Raw genomic sequence first — 15259 nt, forward strand, 5'->3', positions numbered from 1 at the left:
TTTGAACACGATAATCAAATTCACAGTTGGAGGACAGAGCAGTGTTGACATGGTGCATTGTGTTTGTCATTTACCTTTTTCCTTTATCGTTTCTCCAAAATCTCCCCAACAATGCAATACAGTATAGAAAACATCTTTATAGAGCGCTTTCACAACAGCTGCAGCTGTGACAAAGCGCTTTACAGAACGGTTAACAGGTCAATAAAATTTTTTTTTAAAAAAACCCTTTAGACAGTCCAATTAGTTTCCAAATCATTTTCAGAGGCGGCCCGGTGGTCCAATGGTTAGTGTGTCGGCCTCACAGTGCAGAGGTCGTGGGTTCGATCCAGACTCTGGGACTCCCTGTGTGGAGTTTGCATGTTTTCCCCGTGCCCGCGTCGGTTTTCTCCGGGTAGTCCGGTTTCCTCCCACATTCCAAAAACATGCATGGCAGGCTGGTTGAACACTCTAAATTGTCCCTCGGTGTGAGTGTGAGCGTGGACGGTTGGTTGTCTCGGTGTGCCCTGCGATGGGCTGGCAACCGGTTCAGGGTGTCCCTTGCCTACTGCCCCAAAGATGGCTGGGATAGGCTCCAGCACCCCTTGTGAGGATAAAGGGCATTGGAAAATGGACGAATGGATCATTTTCAGACATTTTGTAAAGAATCCCAAGAAAGTCTTAACAAGTCAATAAAGACTCAAGCAGGGGTGGGCAACTGCGGTCCTCGCGGTCTGTATGAACTCCAGTTGCTGTTTGAGAAGTCTCGTGTCTCTCATGTGATTTAGAGACAAGTGAAATTTCCAAACAATGTGATTAATCACATTGTTCGAAATTCTCACATGTCGATGACACATGCGCACCTTTAACTTGAAACTCTTCAAACTTGTGGTGGCGGTCGAATGAGTTGTCGCTAAAGGCCGCTGTGCTCCTTGATCCAGCCGCGATATCGGGTCACTCGTGTGTAGATGCCCGGCTTGTTCCTGCGAGCGCAACCATCGCCCCAGCTCACCACGCCGGCCAGGAAGACCCGCCCACTCGGGTTGACGACAGACAGCGGACCCCCGGAGTCCCCCTGTCAGGAGTCAAAGATGAGATGGTCTCAAAAGACTTGCGGAACTCTGAAGACGAGGTATGTGTGAAGACTTTTCAACAAGGATGAAAAGGAGCCTTTTGAAAGTCCAGCTGGTCTCCCAAAGTCCATCTTCACCTGGCAGGCGTCCACGCCACCTTTGAGGACGCCGGCGCACATCATTCCATCGGTCACCTCATCGTTCATGACACGGTTGCACAGCGAACTGTCGATGATGCGAACTTGGGCTTTCTGCAGGATGCTCCCCGCCACGCCTTCAAAGTGACACAAGGACGCAGCGAAAGCGTTCACTGACAACTTTCTTCGGTGAGACTTAAAAAGGGCACAAAGACATCAAGCGACCCCCACCTCCCTCTCTGCCGGCGCCCCAGCCGGTTATCCAAGCCTCCTGGCCGGCAGGGAAGCGGTGCGAGGGGGAGGGCAGGCAGATGGGCCAGATGTGCTGGTTGAGCGGCACGTCTGAGTCCAGCTCCATCAGCGCCACGTCGTTGTCGAAAGTGAGCCGGTCGAAGTCGCGGTGGGCCACGATCCGCATCACCTTCCTCCTCACCGTCCACTCGTTAGTGCGGCTCAGCACGCGCTGGCCCAGGAGAGCTTCCCATTGGTCGGCCCGGGAGTGCCTGCGATGCAAAGCGATTTGCTTGTGATTGGTCGTCTGCTAAGGGCTGCCCGCTCGCTTCAATTTGACGAGTGGACACACTTTGATTTAGACTCTCTGGTTCAACTCATCGGTCGTGACTCTTAAATGAGTCACATGAATCTTTGGAGTATCTTTTAGACTCAAGTCTGTCACAACACTTCAAAAAGTTCAACTTGTGTAAAGACAGTTTTGCCATTTTCAAAACTCTTCCATCTAGTCTGTAAAGGCTCCTGAAAAAGTCTGACTTGTCAGTAATGACCGTTTACAATAGTGATGGACAAGCGAAGCTTCATGAAGCACTCGTGATAGTTTTTGACTCCTCGAGATGGCACTCTTGGTTTAAAGATGCAGTGGAATTTTAACACATTTCCATTGCACTAAACAAAGAGTATCATCTCGAGGAGTCAAAAAGTGCTTCATGAAGCTTCGTTTTCCCATCATTGGTTTACAAGTCTGGACAGACGTTAGAAAGTTAAATCTGACAAGCTGATAAAGAGTTCAACTGGTTCCTCTACTCGTACCTGACCGAGCCCTTGTCCTGGACGCAGTGGGCGGCAGTCAGCAGCCAGCGGCTGCTCAACACGGAAGCGCCGCATGCGTGACCCTGGCCCACCAGCTGGAGGCTGACCTGCCAGGGCCACTCGCCCTCTTGCGACGCCTCACCGCCGACAATGCGAGAACTTCTGTACGGCCGTAAACCGCATTCTGGGTGGAGCAAAAAAAAAAAACAACACACAATTATCTCTTGTGCTACGTTTGTTTCTCAGGAATAGCAAAATGCTATAATGCAGTGGGGTCAATTTGACCTGTTATCCAAAAGGGTCCGAAACAAGGAAAAAAAACATGCTATGTTCAAGGTACACGGACAATTGATTATGTGTACAGATTCTACAGTATGTTGAAGTTGTGCGTCCTATTGGAAGATGATCAGACACCTTTTCAAGGAAAAGCTTAACGAGCTAATTTGTCACGAGGTATTGAAGATGTTGAATTGAAATTAACAACAACAAAAAAAATTGTTTTAAATGAACTTCAAACCGGAAAACTACCGTAGTTTTGGATTGAAAATGGGTCAATTTGACCCATAACTTGACAGAAACGCTGAACGGTGTGTGAGCGCTCGAGATAGACATACCACAAGCTTCCTCATCAGACGCATCCTCGCAGTCCTCCTGGCCGTCACACTCCGGGTTGACTTTATCCAGGCAGCGTCCGTTTCTGCAGCGAAAGCTGGAGTCTGGGCACGTCGTCATGGCGACCGCTGTGGGACGTCACAAGCACGTGTTAGCGGCGCAACAGTCAATGTGATTATGTTTTGGTGTCATGATTAATTTTGACACCAATATTTTGCTTTGACTTGAGTGTCTCGTTTCCACACCGACTTGTCGTTTTGACAATTGTGTCTCATTTTGAGACGAGGTCAACACAAAGCAGGATCATTCGCACATTTTTCACATTTGAACTCATCAGAGCCATCGATGCAGTCGTCTCTGCCATCGCACACTGTCGCCCGCGAGACGCAGTGACCGTTCCTGCAGTGGAAGGCATTGGGAGAACAGGCGCCTGCCAAACACGACAGAGCGGGTCAAATTTTTATGGATTTAATTTTTGAATGAAAATGACAACGTAAGCACAGTCTTGAAGTCTCATGAGTTCAATTGCAATTACAGGCACAAATATGGATCGTTTTCATTAGCAACATACGGTCGAACCTCTTTTCAACGTCGCCCGTTGACAAGGTTTCCATCCCTGTCGCATTCCCATTTCAAAATGCCAATTTCACGTCATTCATGTCCGATTTTGGTTTTACAGTTGCAGTCTGGTATAACGCGACCGAAGAGAGGAAAGACGAGGAAGCTATTGGCAGTGCAATACTGCCACCTTGTGGTCTGTTTCAAGTTTGTGGATGGAACTAAGCGCTGTTGTGTCATGCAGTGGTCAAACAGTCTGCAGTGTAAAATAGTTAATTTTATATCTGAATAACACAATGTGATTTTTAAGAAATATATAATTATTGAAACTCACCGCAGTCTTCTTCGTCGCTGGCATCTCCGCAGTCGTCCACGCCGTCGCAGCGCAGACGAGAGTCCGCGCACAAGCCGTTGGTGCAGCGGAACTTCCCCGGACAAGCTGCGCCAAAACAAAACACAAAACAAACTTAGAGGTACAACTTTTATCGCATGCGCAGATCTGCGAGCCTACAGCCAGAGTGATCATTTGTCACGATTTTGCATACTGCGATTGATGGCCTGTTCAGTCACAACAGACCACAAAAGCGCAATGACGCAAAAACCTCTTCATGATTCTAAACGTTTCTTTTTACTTCCTGCTTGTATTATGAACGTGCTGGGCAAGATGTGGAGTATGACGTAAATGTGCGCATTTTTATTTAATGCAACCATGACTGTGGATGGTCTGAGAAAGAATGACTTCTCAGCCATGTCATTTGCTCGCTTTGCTGTCAAAGTCGTGATTTCGATTGACAGCGACTGTAAGGATCAAACGTTCTTTGCCAAAGGCATTCTTTTTGCGTTTGCAATCAGATGAATATTAAATTTGTTCTTGAAATATAGTTAACATAAGTAAATTGCGGCAGAGAAAATCGCATCTATGTGAAAATGACATGAAAGTCACAAGTATCAAAATTTTCCCTCAATGTGAGGTGGCCAGGGCCACCACTGGTCACTCCCTGGCCACCTCATATTGAGAAGCCCCACTCCTGGTTAGAGGTGCATGAATAGTTGCAGTCATGCGCTACCTCTTACGAGTACCAGTCAAGAGGTGAGCGGCGGCATTCTGCACCAACTGGAGATGCTTCATGGAGGATTGGCTGAGTCCAAAGTAAAGGGCGTGACCGTAATCCAGCCGAGATGTGATGAAGTCACGAATGACTCTTTCAAAGTGCTCGGGTGTAAATGGTACACGGAAGGTGTTTGGACAGACGGTTGAAGGGCAACTCGATCACATGACGACACAACGCAGACTGTTTGACTCGTGGCGAAAAACTTAACAGTCACTCGGGATGAAGGCCTCGAAAGTGGCGGAGAAACCCTGGTGCACATATGACCAATCCGAGTTGAACTTGACAGTCATCCGGTTGCTTCTGCTGGCCACCGCTGTTCTTCCGTCTTTCGCACCACACAGCCTGCGATGCAAAAATGACGTCTTTGAAACGCACGGATCATGAAATATGACGCCAATACGGTACAGAGAGGCATGACATGTGAATGACATTGATTCCATCTGCAGCTGTTGTGAAAGGCGCCCTAGAAATAGAAGATGTCGTGTATTGTGCAGGACGTGGGACGTGATGTAAATATCCGACCCTCGAGGTGCGCACAGAAGCAACATGCACATTACAGGTTGATTTCTGTCTTTCACAGAAAAGAAACACAGTCATATTGGCTACTGACTAAATACAGACTAAACCAAGAAGAAAATTACCTTCGGCCGTTGACTTCCACATAATCTCTTGAACAATCACTGGAGTCATTTCCGACATAGAATTTGCTGAACTTGACTTTGACCAACTTGCCCTTGGACACCTGGAAAACACACACACACACACACACACACACACACACACACACACACACACACACACACACACACACACACACAAATAGCATTCTAGCGCATGTCAGCGGGGACACGCTTTGAACTACAGAAGCTGTTCCCAAATAATAAAATACTGGATTATGAGGTGCACGTTCAATGAATGGCCTATTTTGTAATTTTTTTTCAGATATTGGACGCACTGGATTATAAATCGCAATCTACAATGCATCCACTAAATGGAGCTACGCTCCTTCTATTCGACTCGAGAGGCGTTCATGACCACCTACGAAAAACGTAAATTCACGATTACTGTACTTCAATGAAACTACGAAAATTGAAAATAATGCATCAGAACAGAAAATCAAGCGAGGAAATCACAAAATATATTCTATAGCCCCCCTACAGAATTTATTTTGGCATTTCCTTAAGCGTAGCTCCAACAGAACGATCAGATGGCAGTAAAATGTAGGAGACTGGACTGTCTCAGAAGTGCTTGTTATTTATTCCTTTGTTGTGTAGTACTGTATTCACAAACGAGGAAATCACAAAATAAATTCTGTAGGGGGGCTTTAGAATTTAATTCTAAATACGGTATATATCCCAATAAATAAACCTGAAAGGATTGGTCGCCCAGCCCTAATGGCGAATAGCAGGTACTGACCTGGATGTTCCACACGCATGAAGCCTGAGGAGGGTAGCTGGACGGGAAGTAAGGTGAAGAGAAGACGCCCACGTCACCGCTCAGAGTTCCTCCGCAGTCTGCCGGCAGCACGGAGGTTAAAAGCCACATTCTGAACGCCTCTCCTTCAAATTGAAAAAAAAAAACCAGTTGTGTGCCCACCTGGTGGCGCCAGAGAGACCTGCGAAAAGTTAGCAACGAAGCCCGGAAAGTTCTTTTCCTCGTTGGTGACCAGGGTCAACAACATGACGTTGCCCGACGACACGAAGGACAGAGAACGTCGAGGAAGGCCGCAATGTCTGAAAACACAACAAATAAACTCGGATGGTGTCGTGAGACAAGAGCTATTCGGATGCGGTAAACATAGACAGAAAAAGACCGCGGTTGAAGAGATGAAGATTGTGAAAATGGAAGGTAAGATTGAAGCCATAAAGACAAAGAGAGCAGAGATTGTGGAAAGACAAAAATCGGATCAAGATGGAGACTGGGAAACTGGGATCATACATAAAACTGAGGCCGTAAAGACGGAGAATGTAAGAATGGACAATCTAAAGATGGAAATCAGAAAGATTTAGGTTGTCGAGCTGGTGGCCCTGAACGTCGTAAAAATTTAAGTCATAAAGATTTCCGTTACAAAGACGTAGACCGTAAACTAAAGTCATTAAGATGGAGATTAAAAAAAAAAATGGGTGACGGATGTAAAGAATGAAGTCGTAAAGAGGGAAATTGTTAAACTGAGTGATGTAAGAGTGATGTAAAAGGTGAAGTCATTTAGATCGAGACCCCAAAAATGGATGACGTACAAAGCTGAAGACAGACGCAGCTCATGAAAACGGATGACTTCATATCATTAAGATGGAACTCGTCAAATGGCGTGATGGAACGACTGACGAAGTAAAGATCGTAAAACGGACGATGTGACGTCTAAGTCAAAAAGATGAATGTTGAGAAGATGGAGATCACAAACATGTATGATGTAAAGCAAAGCTATCAAACTCGAGGCCCGGGGGCCAGATCTGACCCACCACGTCATTTTATGCGACCCCCCCACCCCTCCTAAGGAAAATCATCTTGCATAATCCTTGCTAAAATCTGCACCGCATTGTCAAATTGTCGCGTGCGATGAATGACGTTGAGATTTTGCAATCATTTGGTTGCCTTGTTTACATTTAGTGGAACAATAATTGAACAAACTGTCAACTAGTTGACTTGAGTGATTTCAAGACTACTATGGTTTTCACTGTCCCAACCCGCCCTGGAGAGGGGAGACGTAACGCCAACGTGGCCTGCGACAAAAATGAGTTTGAAACCCCAGACATCAAAGGCGAAAGTCCTAAAGACGGACAGTCTCACTCTGCGATGGTGTTTTCCTCAATGGGCGCAAGCGAATCATAAATCCTGACAAAGTCGTGTTGGCAGTCGTCCTCCAGGATCAGCTTTTGGAAGTCCAGTCGCACGCGGTGGCCGGCGTCCGCTCTCAAGCGCCACTGCAGGAAGATGCTGGACGGGTACGAGGAATCGGGGAAACCCGGTGACCGAATGACTCCGCCCTCTCGGACATGCACGTTAAAGGACTTCTTGACTGGAAAAACAGCAAATTATAGCCTTGTTATTCACACTGGATCAGTGGTTCTTAACCTGGGTTGGATCGAACCCCAGGGGTTCGGTGAATCGGGTCTTATGGGTTCGACGGAGCCTTCTTGAAACTGCATGGAGAGTCATTTTGTAGTGGTGGACAAGTGAAGCTTCGTGAAGCACTTGAAAACACAAGTGCTTCACGAAGCTTCATTTGTTTTTGACTCCTCTAGACGGCAGTCTTGGTTTAAAGATGCAGTGGAATTTTCATCCATTTCCATTGCACTGACCTTTATATTTAAACCAAGAGCACCATCTAGAGGTGTCAAAAAGTATCACAGGTGCTTCATGAAGCTTCGTTTTCCCATCATTATCATTTTGTGCACACAAAGAAAAAACTTATATCTTGAAATTGTATTTACTTTTTTCTGTTTTTAATAAATGCATTTTCTATGTTTTGAATTTGTAAAAAAAAAAAAAATTAAAAAAAAAATCACATTTTTATTTTTCACTCATGAAGGGTTCGATGAACGTGCATATGAACTGGTTGGGTTCTTAAACTCTAACAAGGTTAAGAACCACCACCGCACTAGATATTAGGTTAAAACTCAATCGTTTGACCCAAAATGTATTTTCGAAAATTCTTGCCGTCATCAGAGTTGGGTTACGATGAGCCGGAGCCTGACTTTGGCCACGAGACCAGCTATGACCCAACGTGGACAAGTGGCCGATCAATGTCATCGCATATATAGACAAACAAATCGGGAGCCAACACAACACACAGAGACAAACAATGGACTGGGTGCCAACCAATGGCGTTGACGGAGGAAAAAAAAAACCAAAACGTAATCTTACCCAATAAGGATGGTGACGTCATGCGCGGATCGATGGCTGCACACAAAAGTAGCACATTTATAAACATGGGCATCTCAGCCGGTTGGCCGCGACCGAAGACACTTGATTGACAGTTGAGTGGTGCAGGAGGGCTGACCTCGCGTGACGACGGCATCGACGTTGAGCGAGCGCTGGGGTTTCAGCAGCACTCTCCCTTGTCGGCTTTGTGGACTCCCTGCCGCAGTTTGCAGCGACTGGACGGCCATATCGGCCGAGGCCTGCTGCGGCGCGGGGACACTGAACTCGGAGCGGTAGTATGCCGTCACAGAATCGCCGCCGCCGTCGCTGCAGCGGGGGAAAGACGGCGGCTCATATGACCTGACATTTGACCTACCCGGCGACAGTAAAACCGTGATCAATCGGCACCAAAATTCATGTGTAGACCTGAAAGCGAAACCGCGTTGTCACATGACTCACCTGAAGGCTTCCACCGACGAGCGTTGGAAGTATTTGCCCAACGCCGCCTTTGTTTCATACATCACTTTTAGCTGCAGAATGATGAAAAACGTTTTGCTTTAGCCACGGCCGACCCCACCATGTCTCGGGGCCACGCCGCCACTCACCTGCTGGCTGACGAGCGACGCCATCTTGACAAAAGGATCGCTGCCGGAGTCTTCGTAGGCCGGCAGGAAGCGCTGGTTGGCGATGGACATGGAGCCCACGTAGATGCGCTTCAGGGCCCCGTCGCGGTGCACTAGCCAGATAACAACACGCATATGCTCGGGTTACAATCGTTTCAAGTTTTTATTCAGTTTGTTTTTATTTCATTTTCAATTTTGTGTTTTAAATGCATTTTTAATGAGTTTTTAGAATGAGGTTGTTTGTTTTTTATTTTTCAAAAATGCTCTGTTTATTTTGTTATTAGTTTTAGTATTTGTTTTTTTAAAAATATATGTGTAGCATTTGTGGAGTACAAGATAAAAGAAAAAGGCCACGGTTTTGTGTCATAAAGTCAAGTATATTAAAATTTCCAAATTTCTTGGTGGACCACGCTTGGGTCGTAACAGTGAAATAAATACTGCTACATTTAAAATAACCCCCAAAAGCTCATGTATGAAATTAACTGACAAAGGCCGATACAAAGGCCATTTTTGCTGTAATTACAGTATAGGTACTTTTATAAATGCAAAATGTGCTTTTGTTAGATTTTTAAAAGCCTTCTCTGTTTTACCACTTGTCGTTCTTTTCATTGGCTCTCATTATGTACAATAACCTCGGTTTATGAAGACAGACAAAAACAATGACAGCACACGAGGCAGGTTTAAAAAAAAATATTTTTTTTTAAAAAAGGCATTTGCTTACAGTGGAAGCGCCACACAAGCATCCCGGTGAGCAGAGACAACGCGGCGGCTGCCGACACCAGGCCGGCGGCAACCCACAACTTCCTGTGACGCACTGGCCTCTTCTCGAGCTTTTTGGCATCAGGGGCGGGCAGAAACTGAAGGCTGGGATCCAGATCCTGATGGAAGCGCAGCGGTTGCCGTGGTGATCCAGTCAGATACAATTGTCATGAAGAAGGAAATGCTTTCAATGTTCAAACATCCCATACGCTGACTTCGGCTCTCAAGGATCGGAGTTACCGACACAGGCTTTAGGTGTCAAACTCTGGTCCTCGAGGGTCGTTTTCCATCTTGCACACACCTGATTCAAATGAAGCCCGATATCGATCCTGTTCATTTCAATCGGGTGTGTTGCAACAGGCAGGGATGTAAAACATGCAGGACGGCGGCCCTCCAGGACCAGAGATTGACATCTGTGCTCTAGACAAACTAAGGACTGGTCACTGGCCAATGTCAGGGTCGGAATTGACAAACACACCTACGCAATTTCTTGATCTTCAATGAAGCTAACATGTTTCTTAAAATGCGGCAAGAAAACCCCACACCGGCACAGGGACAAATGTGCAGACTCAACACAGGGTGGCCTGAGACCAGATCCCAATCGAGAACACCGAAACTGTGAGGTAGACAACAATTGGCTACCGCTGGGGTGTTCAAACTCGGACCTCAAGGCCGATGTCCTGCCTGTTTTCCATCCCTGCTGAAAGCCACCTGATTCAAAACATCGGCTCATCAGCAAGCTCTGAGGAAGCAAGATAACCATCTTGATCATTGGAATCAGGTGGGTTGCAGCAGGGAGAGAAGGAAAAACAGCGGCCCTTGATGACAAAGTTTGGACACCCTTAGCTTACTCTAAATGCTATGCATGTGGACTGTGTATACACACACACACACACACACACACACACACACACACACACACACACACACGCGCGCGCGCACGCACACACTTCGAACCGGTTGGTCCGGTGGTGACGTCACTCACCTGTCTCAGGCTGAACTTCTGTCCCGTCTCCAGCGGATCCATGATGACGTCACTGTTAGCGCCGTGATCACTTTTTCTCCCCCTCTCTCTCTCTCGTTCACTTGCCTCAAGGCCCGTGTGCGCGCTCCTCCATCGCGAACGTATAAGTGTGCGCGCGCGCGTGTCTGCATGTGAGAGAGCGAACGCGAGAAAGAGAAAGACGTACCGAGAACGTTTCCAAAGATTCTGTAAGAAGTGAAAGTTGGTCTAATATGGTTCCCTCAGGCTAAGGGGCACAAGGTGTTGCTCGGGATTTTAGTCTCACCGACCCCTTACGAAAAAAAAACCCCACTCAAAATCAGGGGAAAAAAAGAAACGTTCCTTCCTGTCGACGAAGCTGCTCTTCTCCAACAATGCATTGCGCGGCTTCACCTGTGCTGGGCGTGGCTTGATTGAGAGAAGGGGCGCGGCCTTGGCATCTGGCCTCTTCTCATAGGTTATTTGTTTAAAATAAAATTAAAAATGCGGGAAGGGCGATGAAAACGCCTCACTTCTCTTTTGGTTTACTAAAATAATTTGATACACTCATTTCTCAGAAAGATGCCAACATTTCTTTAAGATCATGGTAGCAGGTTCCTGAATACAGTTGATTTTTTTTCTTAGTTTTGATTGTGCGTTAAAAATAATCACAAATAAAACAAATGAAAAAAGGAGGCATAGCAGTTATTTTTTGTCATGTCATTTATTGGTGTCATGAATATACATGTCTGTGCTTTAATCATAGTTCATTTATTCATGATTAATTTGTTCACTGAACTCCCTCACCCTCCACTTTTGTCAAAATGGTTACGCTAATGTTAGCTCAAATTAGAATTTGATAGCTCGCAGTTGTTGGCATGGATATCCTGGACCCCCGAGTACTTCCCGTGTAGGCACAAAGATTATCGGGAATTAGTCACTAATCTTAGCTGTTGTTGGTCAATTAGCATGATCAAAGACTGAAGCAAATGTGCGCAAAGGTTAGCCTTTGTTATCGTGGACATCTGGGACTCTCAAGCTTCTTCCTGAGTGAGACACAAACATAAGCGAAAACAGATGCAGATGTGTCGTCATGTCCACCTGGGATGCTTTGCCTAGTTACTGTGTGAGGGGCAAATCTGCATTTATGTTAGCCGTTATTGACGCAGACATCTTGGATGGTCCGCAAACATGGCGAATGACGTGCAGTTCTTTCCGCAAATTAGCATTAGCAAAGCCCGATGCAAACTCGCAGTCATGTTGACCCTCCGCATTGTTGCACAGCTGTCATTGGGTGGCACCACCGCACAATGGTACTGTGACATAACAGAAAGACTGTCCATACTTCTATGTCATGCCTCTGTTGGTCGTAGTTGCTTCTTAGAGCAATCCTAGTGTAGCTCGTACTACAGGAGACATATTACTTGTGTGTTTTACACACAAAGTACTTGGCCAATAAATATAATTCTGATGTTAGCCCATTATTGGCATGGTGTGGGTGCAAAAAGAACATCAATAACCACTAACGTTAGCCATTGTAGCTGCGGCCATTTTAGATGGTCCTGCTACTTATCGTGAGAGGCATCATTGCACAGAATGTAGTGAGATGACAGAAAGGTTGTTTGTGTCATCACGTTGATGCTACAGTATTCTGAAATTAGCATCGATGGCACTAACACTAGCACGGTTCACCTTTTATTGGTGTGCCTGTCAGAAGAAGTCCAGTGAACAAAGAGTGCGTTGAGATCAAATACCTACAACGGTATCCATGCATAGTAGTGACGTCTCTCCGCATTCCGGGCCAGGAGCTTTCCTGAATGATGCCACATCTCGGTGGTTGAATGAAAACAAAAATCATAAGAAAGTCGTCATGCAAAATAAGAAAGGACCGTTTCTGCCTCAATGTATGTTTCTTTTTTGGAATACGCTGGCTAAATTTGAAGTCTTACGAGGCTCATGCACAGACCGGGTTGCAATGTCCACACCTTTTTTTCCTTCCATTTTTGGGGCGCAAAATTGATTGACAGGTGCAGGTAAACGTCTATGATACAAAATATGTTACAATTTGTGCTTGGTCAAACGCTCACAAACGTATCGCTTCCGAGTGGCCGAGAAGGAAACTGAGGAATGTCAAAGTGGCCACGTGCACAAGCAGCGCTAATATTTAAGCTAGCAGGCAGTCGGGTTTAGCTTCAGTTTTCTTCCATCGCGACCAAAAAAACAAAAAAGTGACTTAAAATTGAATGATCATGAATTGACATTCTGAAAAATGTCAATCAATTTGATAAAATATCAATGATAAGACTGCGATTGGCTGGCGAACAGTGCATTGTTTGACTCTAATGTTTCCTGATGTCGACTGGCGACCAGTCCATTGTCTTGATTTTCCCTGACCACCAGTCGATTTCAGGGCACCTACTTTGTAGACCCAGGTTGCCCAAGACCGGTCCTCGAGAGCAGTTTTAGATGTTTCCCTCCTCCAACACACCTGATTCAAATGATCAGATCATTAGCCAGCTTTGCAGAAGCCTGATCATGAGCCTGATCATTTGAATCAGGTGTGTTGGAGGAGGGCGACATCTAAAAGCGGCAGGCTTGGCGCAAACGGTGGACTGGTCCCCCAGTCTGTGTCTGGACACAGACAAACAAGCACTCCCTTTGATATTCACACCTTTGGAAAATGTCTTCATGCTAACATGTTTTCAGAAAAATGGGAGGGAAAATGCATGCGAGCGCAGCGACATGATGCAAACTGCATAGGAAGGCCGCAGCCAACATTCAAACCCCAAAACTGTGACGCAGACGTACTGGCCAGGCGGCCACTGTGCTGCTAAGAACTAAATAGCCTAAACAAATTGCTACACGTGACATGTTTCTTCATTCTCGTGCTTTTGTTGGTTTCCTTTTCTTCAACGTAATCACATTAGCATTGTCAGAAGCTCCTTGTTGTACGATGGAAGAAAGCTGACCTCGGGGTTTTTGCTTCATTCGTCGTCTCGTTCCGTTTATGTCAAACACGCCGCTCACAAACATTGCGTCCTATAGTGGATTATTGACGATGACTTCCCACTTTGCATATTTGGATGTCCACTTTCATCATCAGCAGAGGATAAAGCCGGAAGGACGCAGTGCGTGTTTTTTATGTCTGCTAGCCACCGTCCTTGGCCAGCTGCTGGCCGTGAGCAGCCACGGGCACCAGGCAAGAGGACGCGGGGCGCACGGGTCGGGCCCTGGCAGAGGTTACAAGGAGGAAATCTTGACGGCGTCGGGGGTGTAGGCGGTGGCGCGCGTATTGCGCAAGATGCCGCCCGGGATGGCGGCAGGTGAGGGCGGCAGGCTCTCATCGGGCGTGTTGGCAGGCGGCGTGGGGATGCTAATGATGGCGGCGCTGAAGTCTTGCTCGCCGCAGTTCAGCTTGAGGTTGATCTGAGCGTTTAGGCTGGAACGACTGAAACACATACGGCCCCGTCAGCGACAGCGGCACCAAAAATGCCATTTGTGTCGAAATTGCGTGTGAATGCTGAAGATTTGACGCTTCGCTGATGTGAAGATGAGCGAATTGTTGAAATGTTGACGATGGGAAAAAAACAAATGATGTTATTAGAGCCATGTTTAAAGTATGTCCTGAACAGTTTGAAGTTTGAATTGTTTGAATTGGTCAAGACCTGTGGAAGGATGAGGTAAATATGTCGAATATACATATATGTTTCCATTTGGAAATGTTATTGTAAAAATGTCGGCATTTTGGGAACATTTGGAGTCCATATGCGGTATTGTGATGAATATTCAGCAACGAAATCCACCCGTCTTTAGCCACCTGATGGGAGCGGCCATTTTGCCACTTGCTGGCGACTTAAAATGACATCACACTTGTGCGGAATGCCCACATTTTCCATGATGACAAATTCCCCCAATGAACAGCAATCTTCGTCGTGGAGCCATTCTCAGCTGATGCGAGCCATTCCAACTTCAAACTGGTTAAGGACATCTTGGGATATATTTTTTCATGTCCTGCAAATTCCCATTTTTTCCACATTAAAATGCCCTCATTAAGATGTGTGCATTTTATAGATTTACTTCATTGATTCAGAATTGATGACCCATTCAAACCATCCACACTTGAAACCGTTGAGCTCATTCAAGTTACTATAATCTTCCTTCCCCAAATTCCCACATTTTTGCAGTAGATTTCCCGAATTGAGAGACAGTTTTAAACTGTTCAGCTCATTGAGGACATCTATGGAGCCATCAGATCAAAGTTCCAAAATCTGAGGAGAATGTCAAACTTTTTTGGAGAATGTCGTGACTGTTTTGCAGAGTGCGAGAACAACATGTGAATGTGCTTCAGCATTCCCACAAGAGCGGCAATGTTATTTGTCGATGTTTTGCGGCGTTTACGTCTGCGGCGGGCCAGGCGGGCCCTTTCCGTGCAGCGTGTCGAGCTCCTGCACGCTGCCGCGGCTCACGGACACGGTGGAGTTGGCCAGCCGCATGGCCGCTCGCCTTCGGACGCGGCGGGGGC

The 15259-nt window shown here is 46.3% G+C and overlaps 2 protein-coding genes across 5 annotated transcripts; both read right to left on the reverse strand.

Moving 5' to 3' along the window:
• Positions 1–539: 539 nt before the first annotated feature.
• LOC109510401 (suppressor of tumorigenicity 14 protein homolog) lies at positions 540–11136 on the reverse strand. 4 transcript variants are annotated; one of them, XR_002167117.1, is made up of 19 exons: positions 10740–11136; positions 9718–9879; positions 8979–9109; positions 8833–8903; positions 8513–8700; positions 8377–8412; positions 7300–7528; positions 6109–6245; positions 5929–6026; positions 5154–5254; positions 4721–4854; positions 3735–3839; positions 3156–3272; positions 2845–2970; positions 2231–2414; positions 1418–1689; positions 1187–1323; positions 840–1051; positions 540–580 (listed from the first exon to the last, which is right to left on the reverse strand). XR_002167117.1 is itself a non-coding variant. In XM_019860697.1 (18 exons), the coding sequence occupies exons 1-18, from the start codon at positions 10780–10782 to the stop codon at positions 890–892; spliced, it is 2421 nt and encodes an 806-aa protein (XP_019716256.1). In that variant the 5' UTR covers positions 10783–11136; the 3' UTR covers positions 541–889. The 4 variants fall into 4 exon arrangements, 3 of the variants coding, with proteins under 3 accessions (XP_019716256.1, XP_019716255.1, XP_019716258.1); XM_019860697.1 differs by having other exon boundaries at positions 541–1051; positions 2243–2414; XM_019860696.1 differs by having other exon boundaries at positions 541–1051.
• A 316-nt stretch (positions 11137–11452) lies between these two features.
• LOC109510359 (potassium voltage-gated channel subfamily D member 1-like) lies at positions 11453–15254 on the reverse strand (the record flags this gene model as incomplete). The annotated part of the gene is made up of 2 exons (XM_019860607.1): positions 11453–14185; positions 15136–15254. Coding segments are annotated over 2 exons (327 nt in total), but the record flags the coding sequence as incomplete, so codon positions are not given.
• Positions 15255–15259: the final 5 nt, after the last annotated feature.

This window comes from Hippocampus comes, unplaced genomic scaffold (genome assembly GCF_001891065.2).
Source record: "Hippocampus comes isolate QL1 unplaced genomic scaffold, H_comes_QL1_v1.1 scaffold56, whole genome shotgun sequence".
In the NCBI taxonomy this organism is placed as follows: Eukaryota; Metazoa; Chordata; class Actinopteri; order Syngnathiformes; family Syngnathidae; genus Hippocampus; species Hippocampus comes.

Coding starts and splice junctions, on each gene's coding strand:
- LOC109510401 (XM_019860696.1), bottom strand. CDS start 10,782: ATGGATCCGCTGGAGACGGGACAGAAGTTCAGCCTGAGACAGG. Junction 9,880..10,739: donor GAAGTTCAGCCTGAGACAGG/TGAGTGACGTCA, acceptor CGCTGCGCTTCC/ATCAGGATCTGGATCCCAGC. Junction 3,273..3,734: donor CAGCGACGAAGAAGACTGCG/GTGAGTTTCAAT, acceptor CGTGTTTGGCAG/GCGCCTGTTCTCCCAATGCC.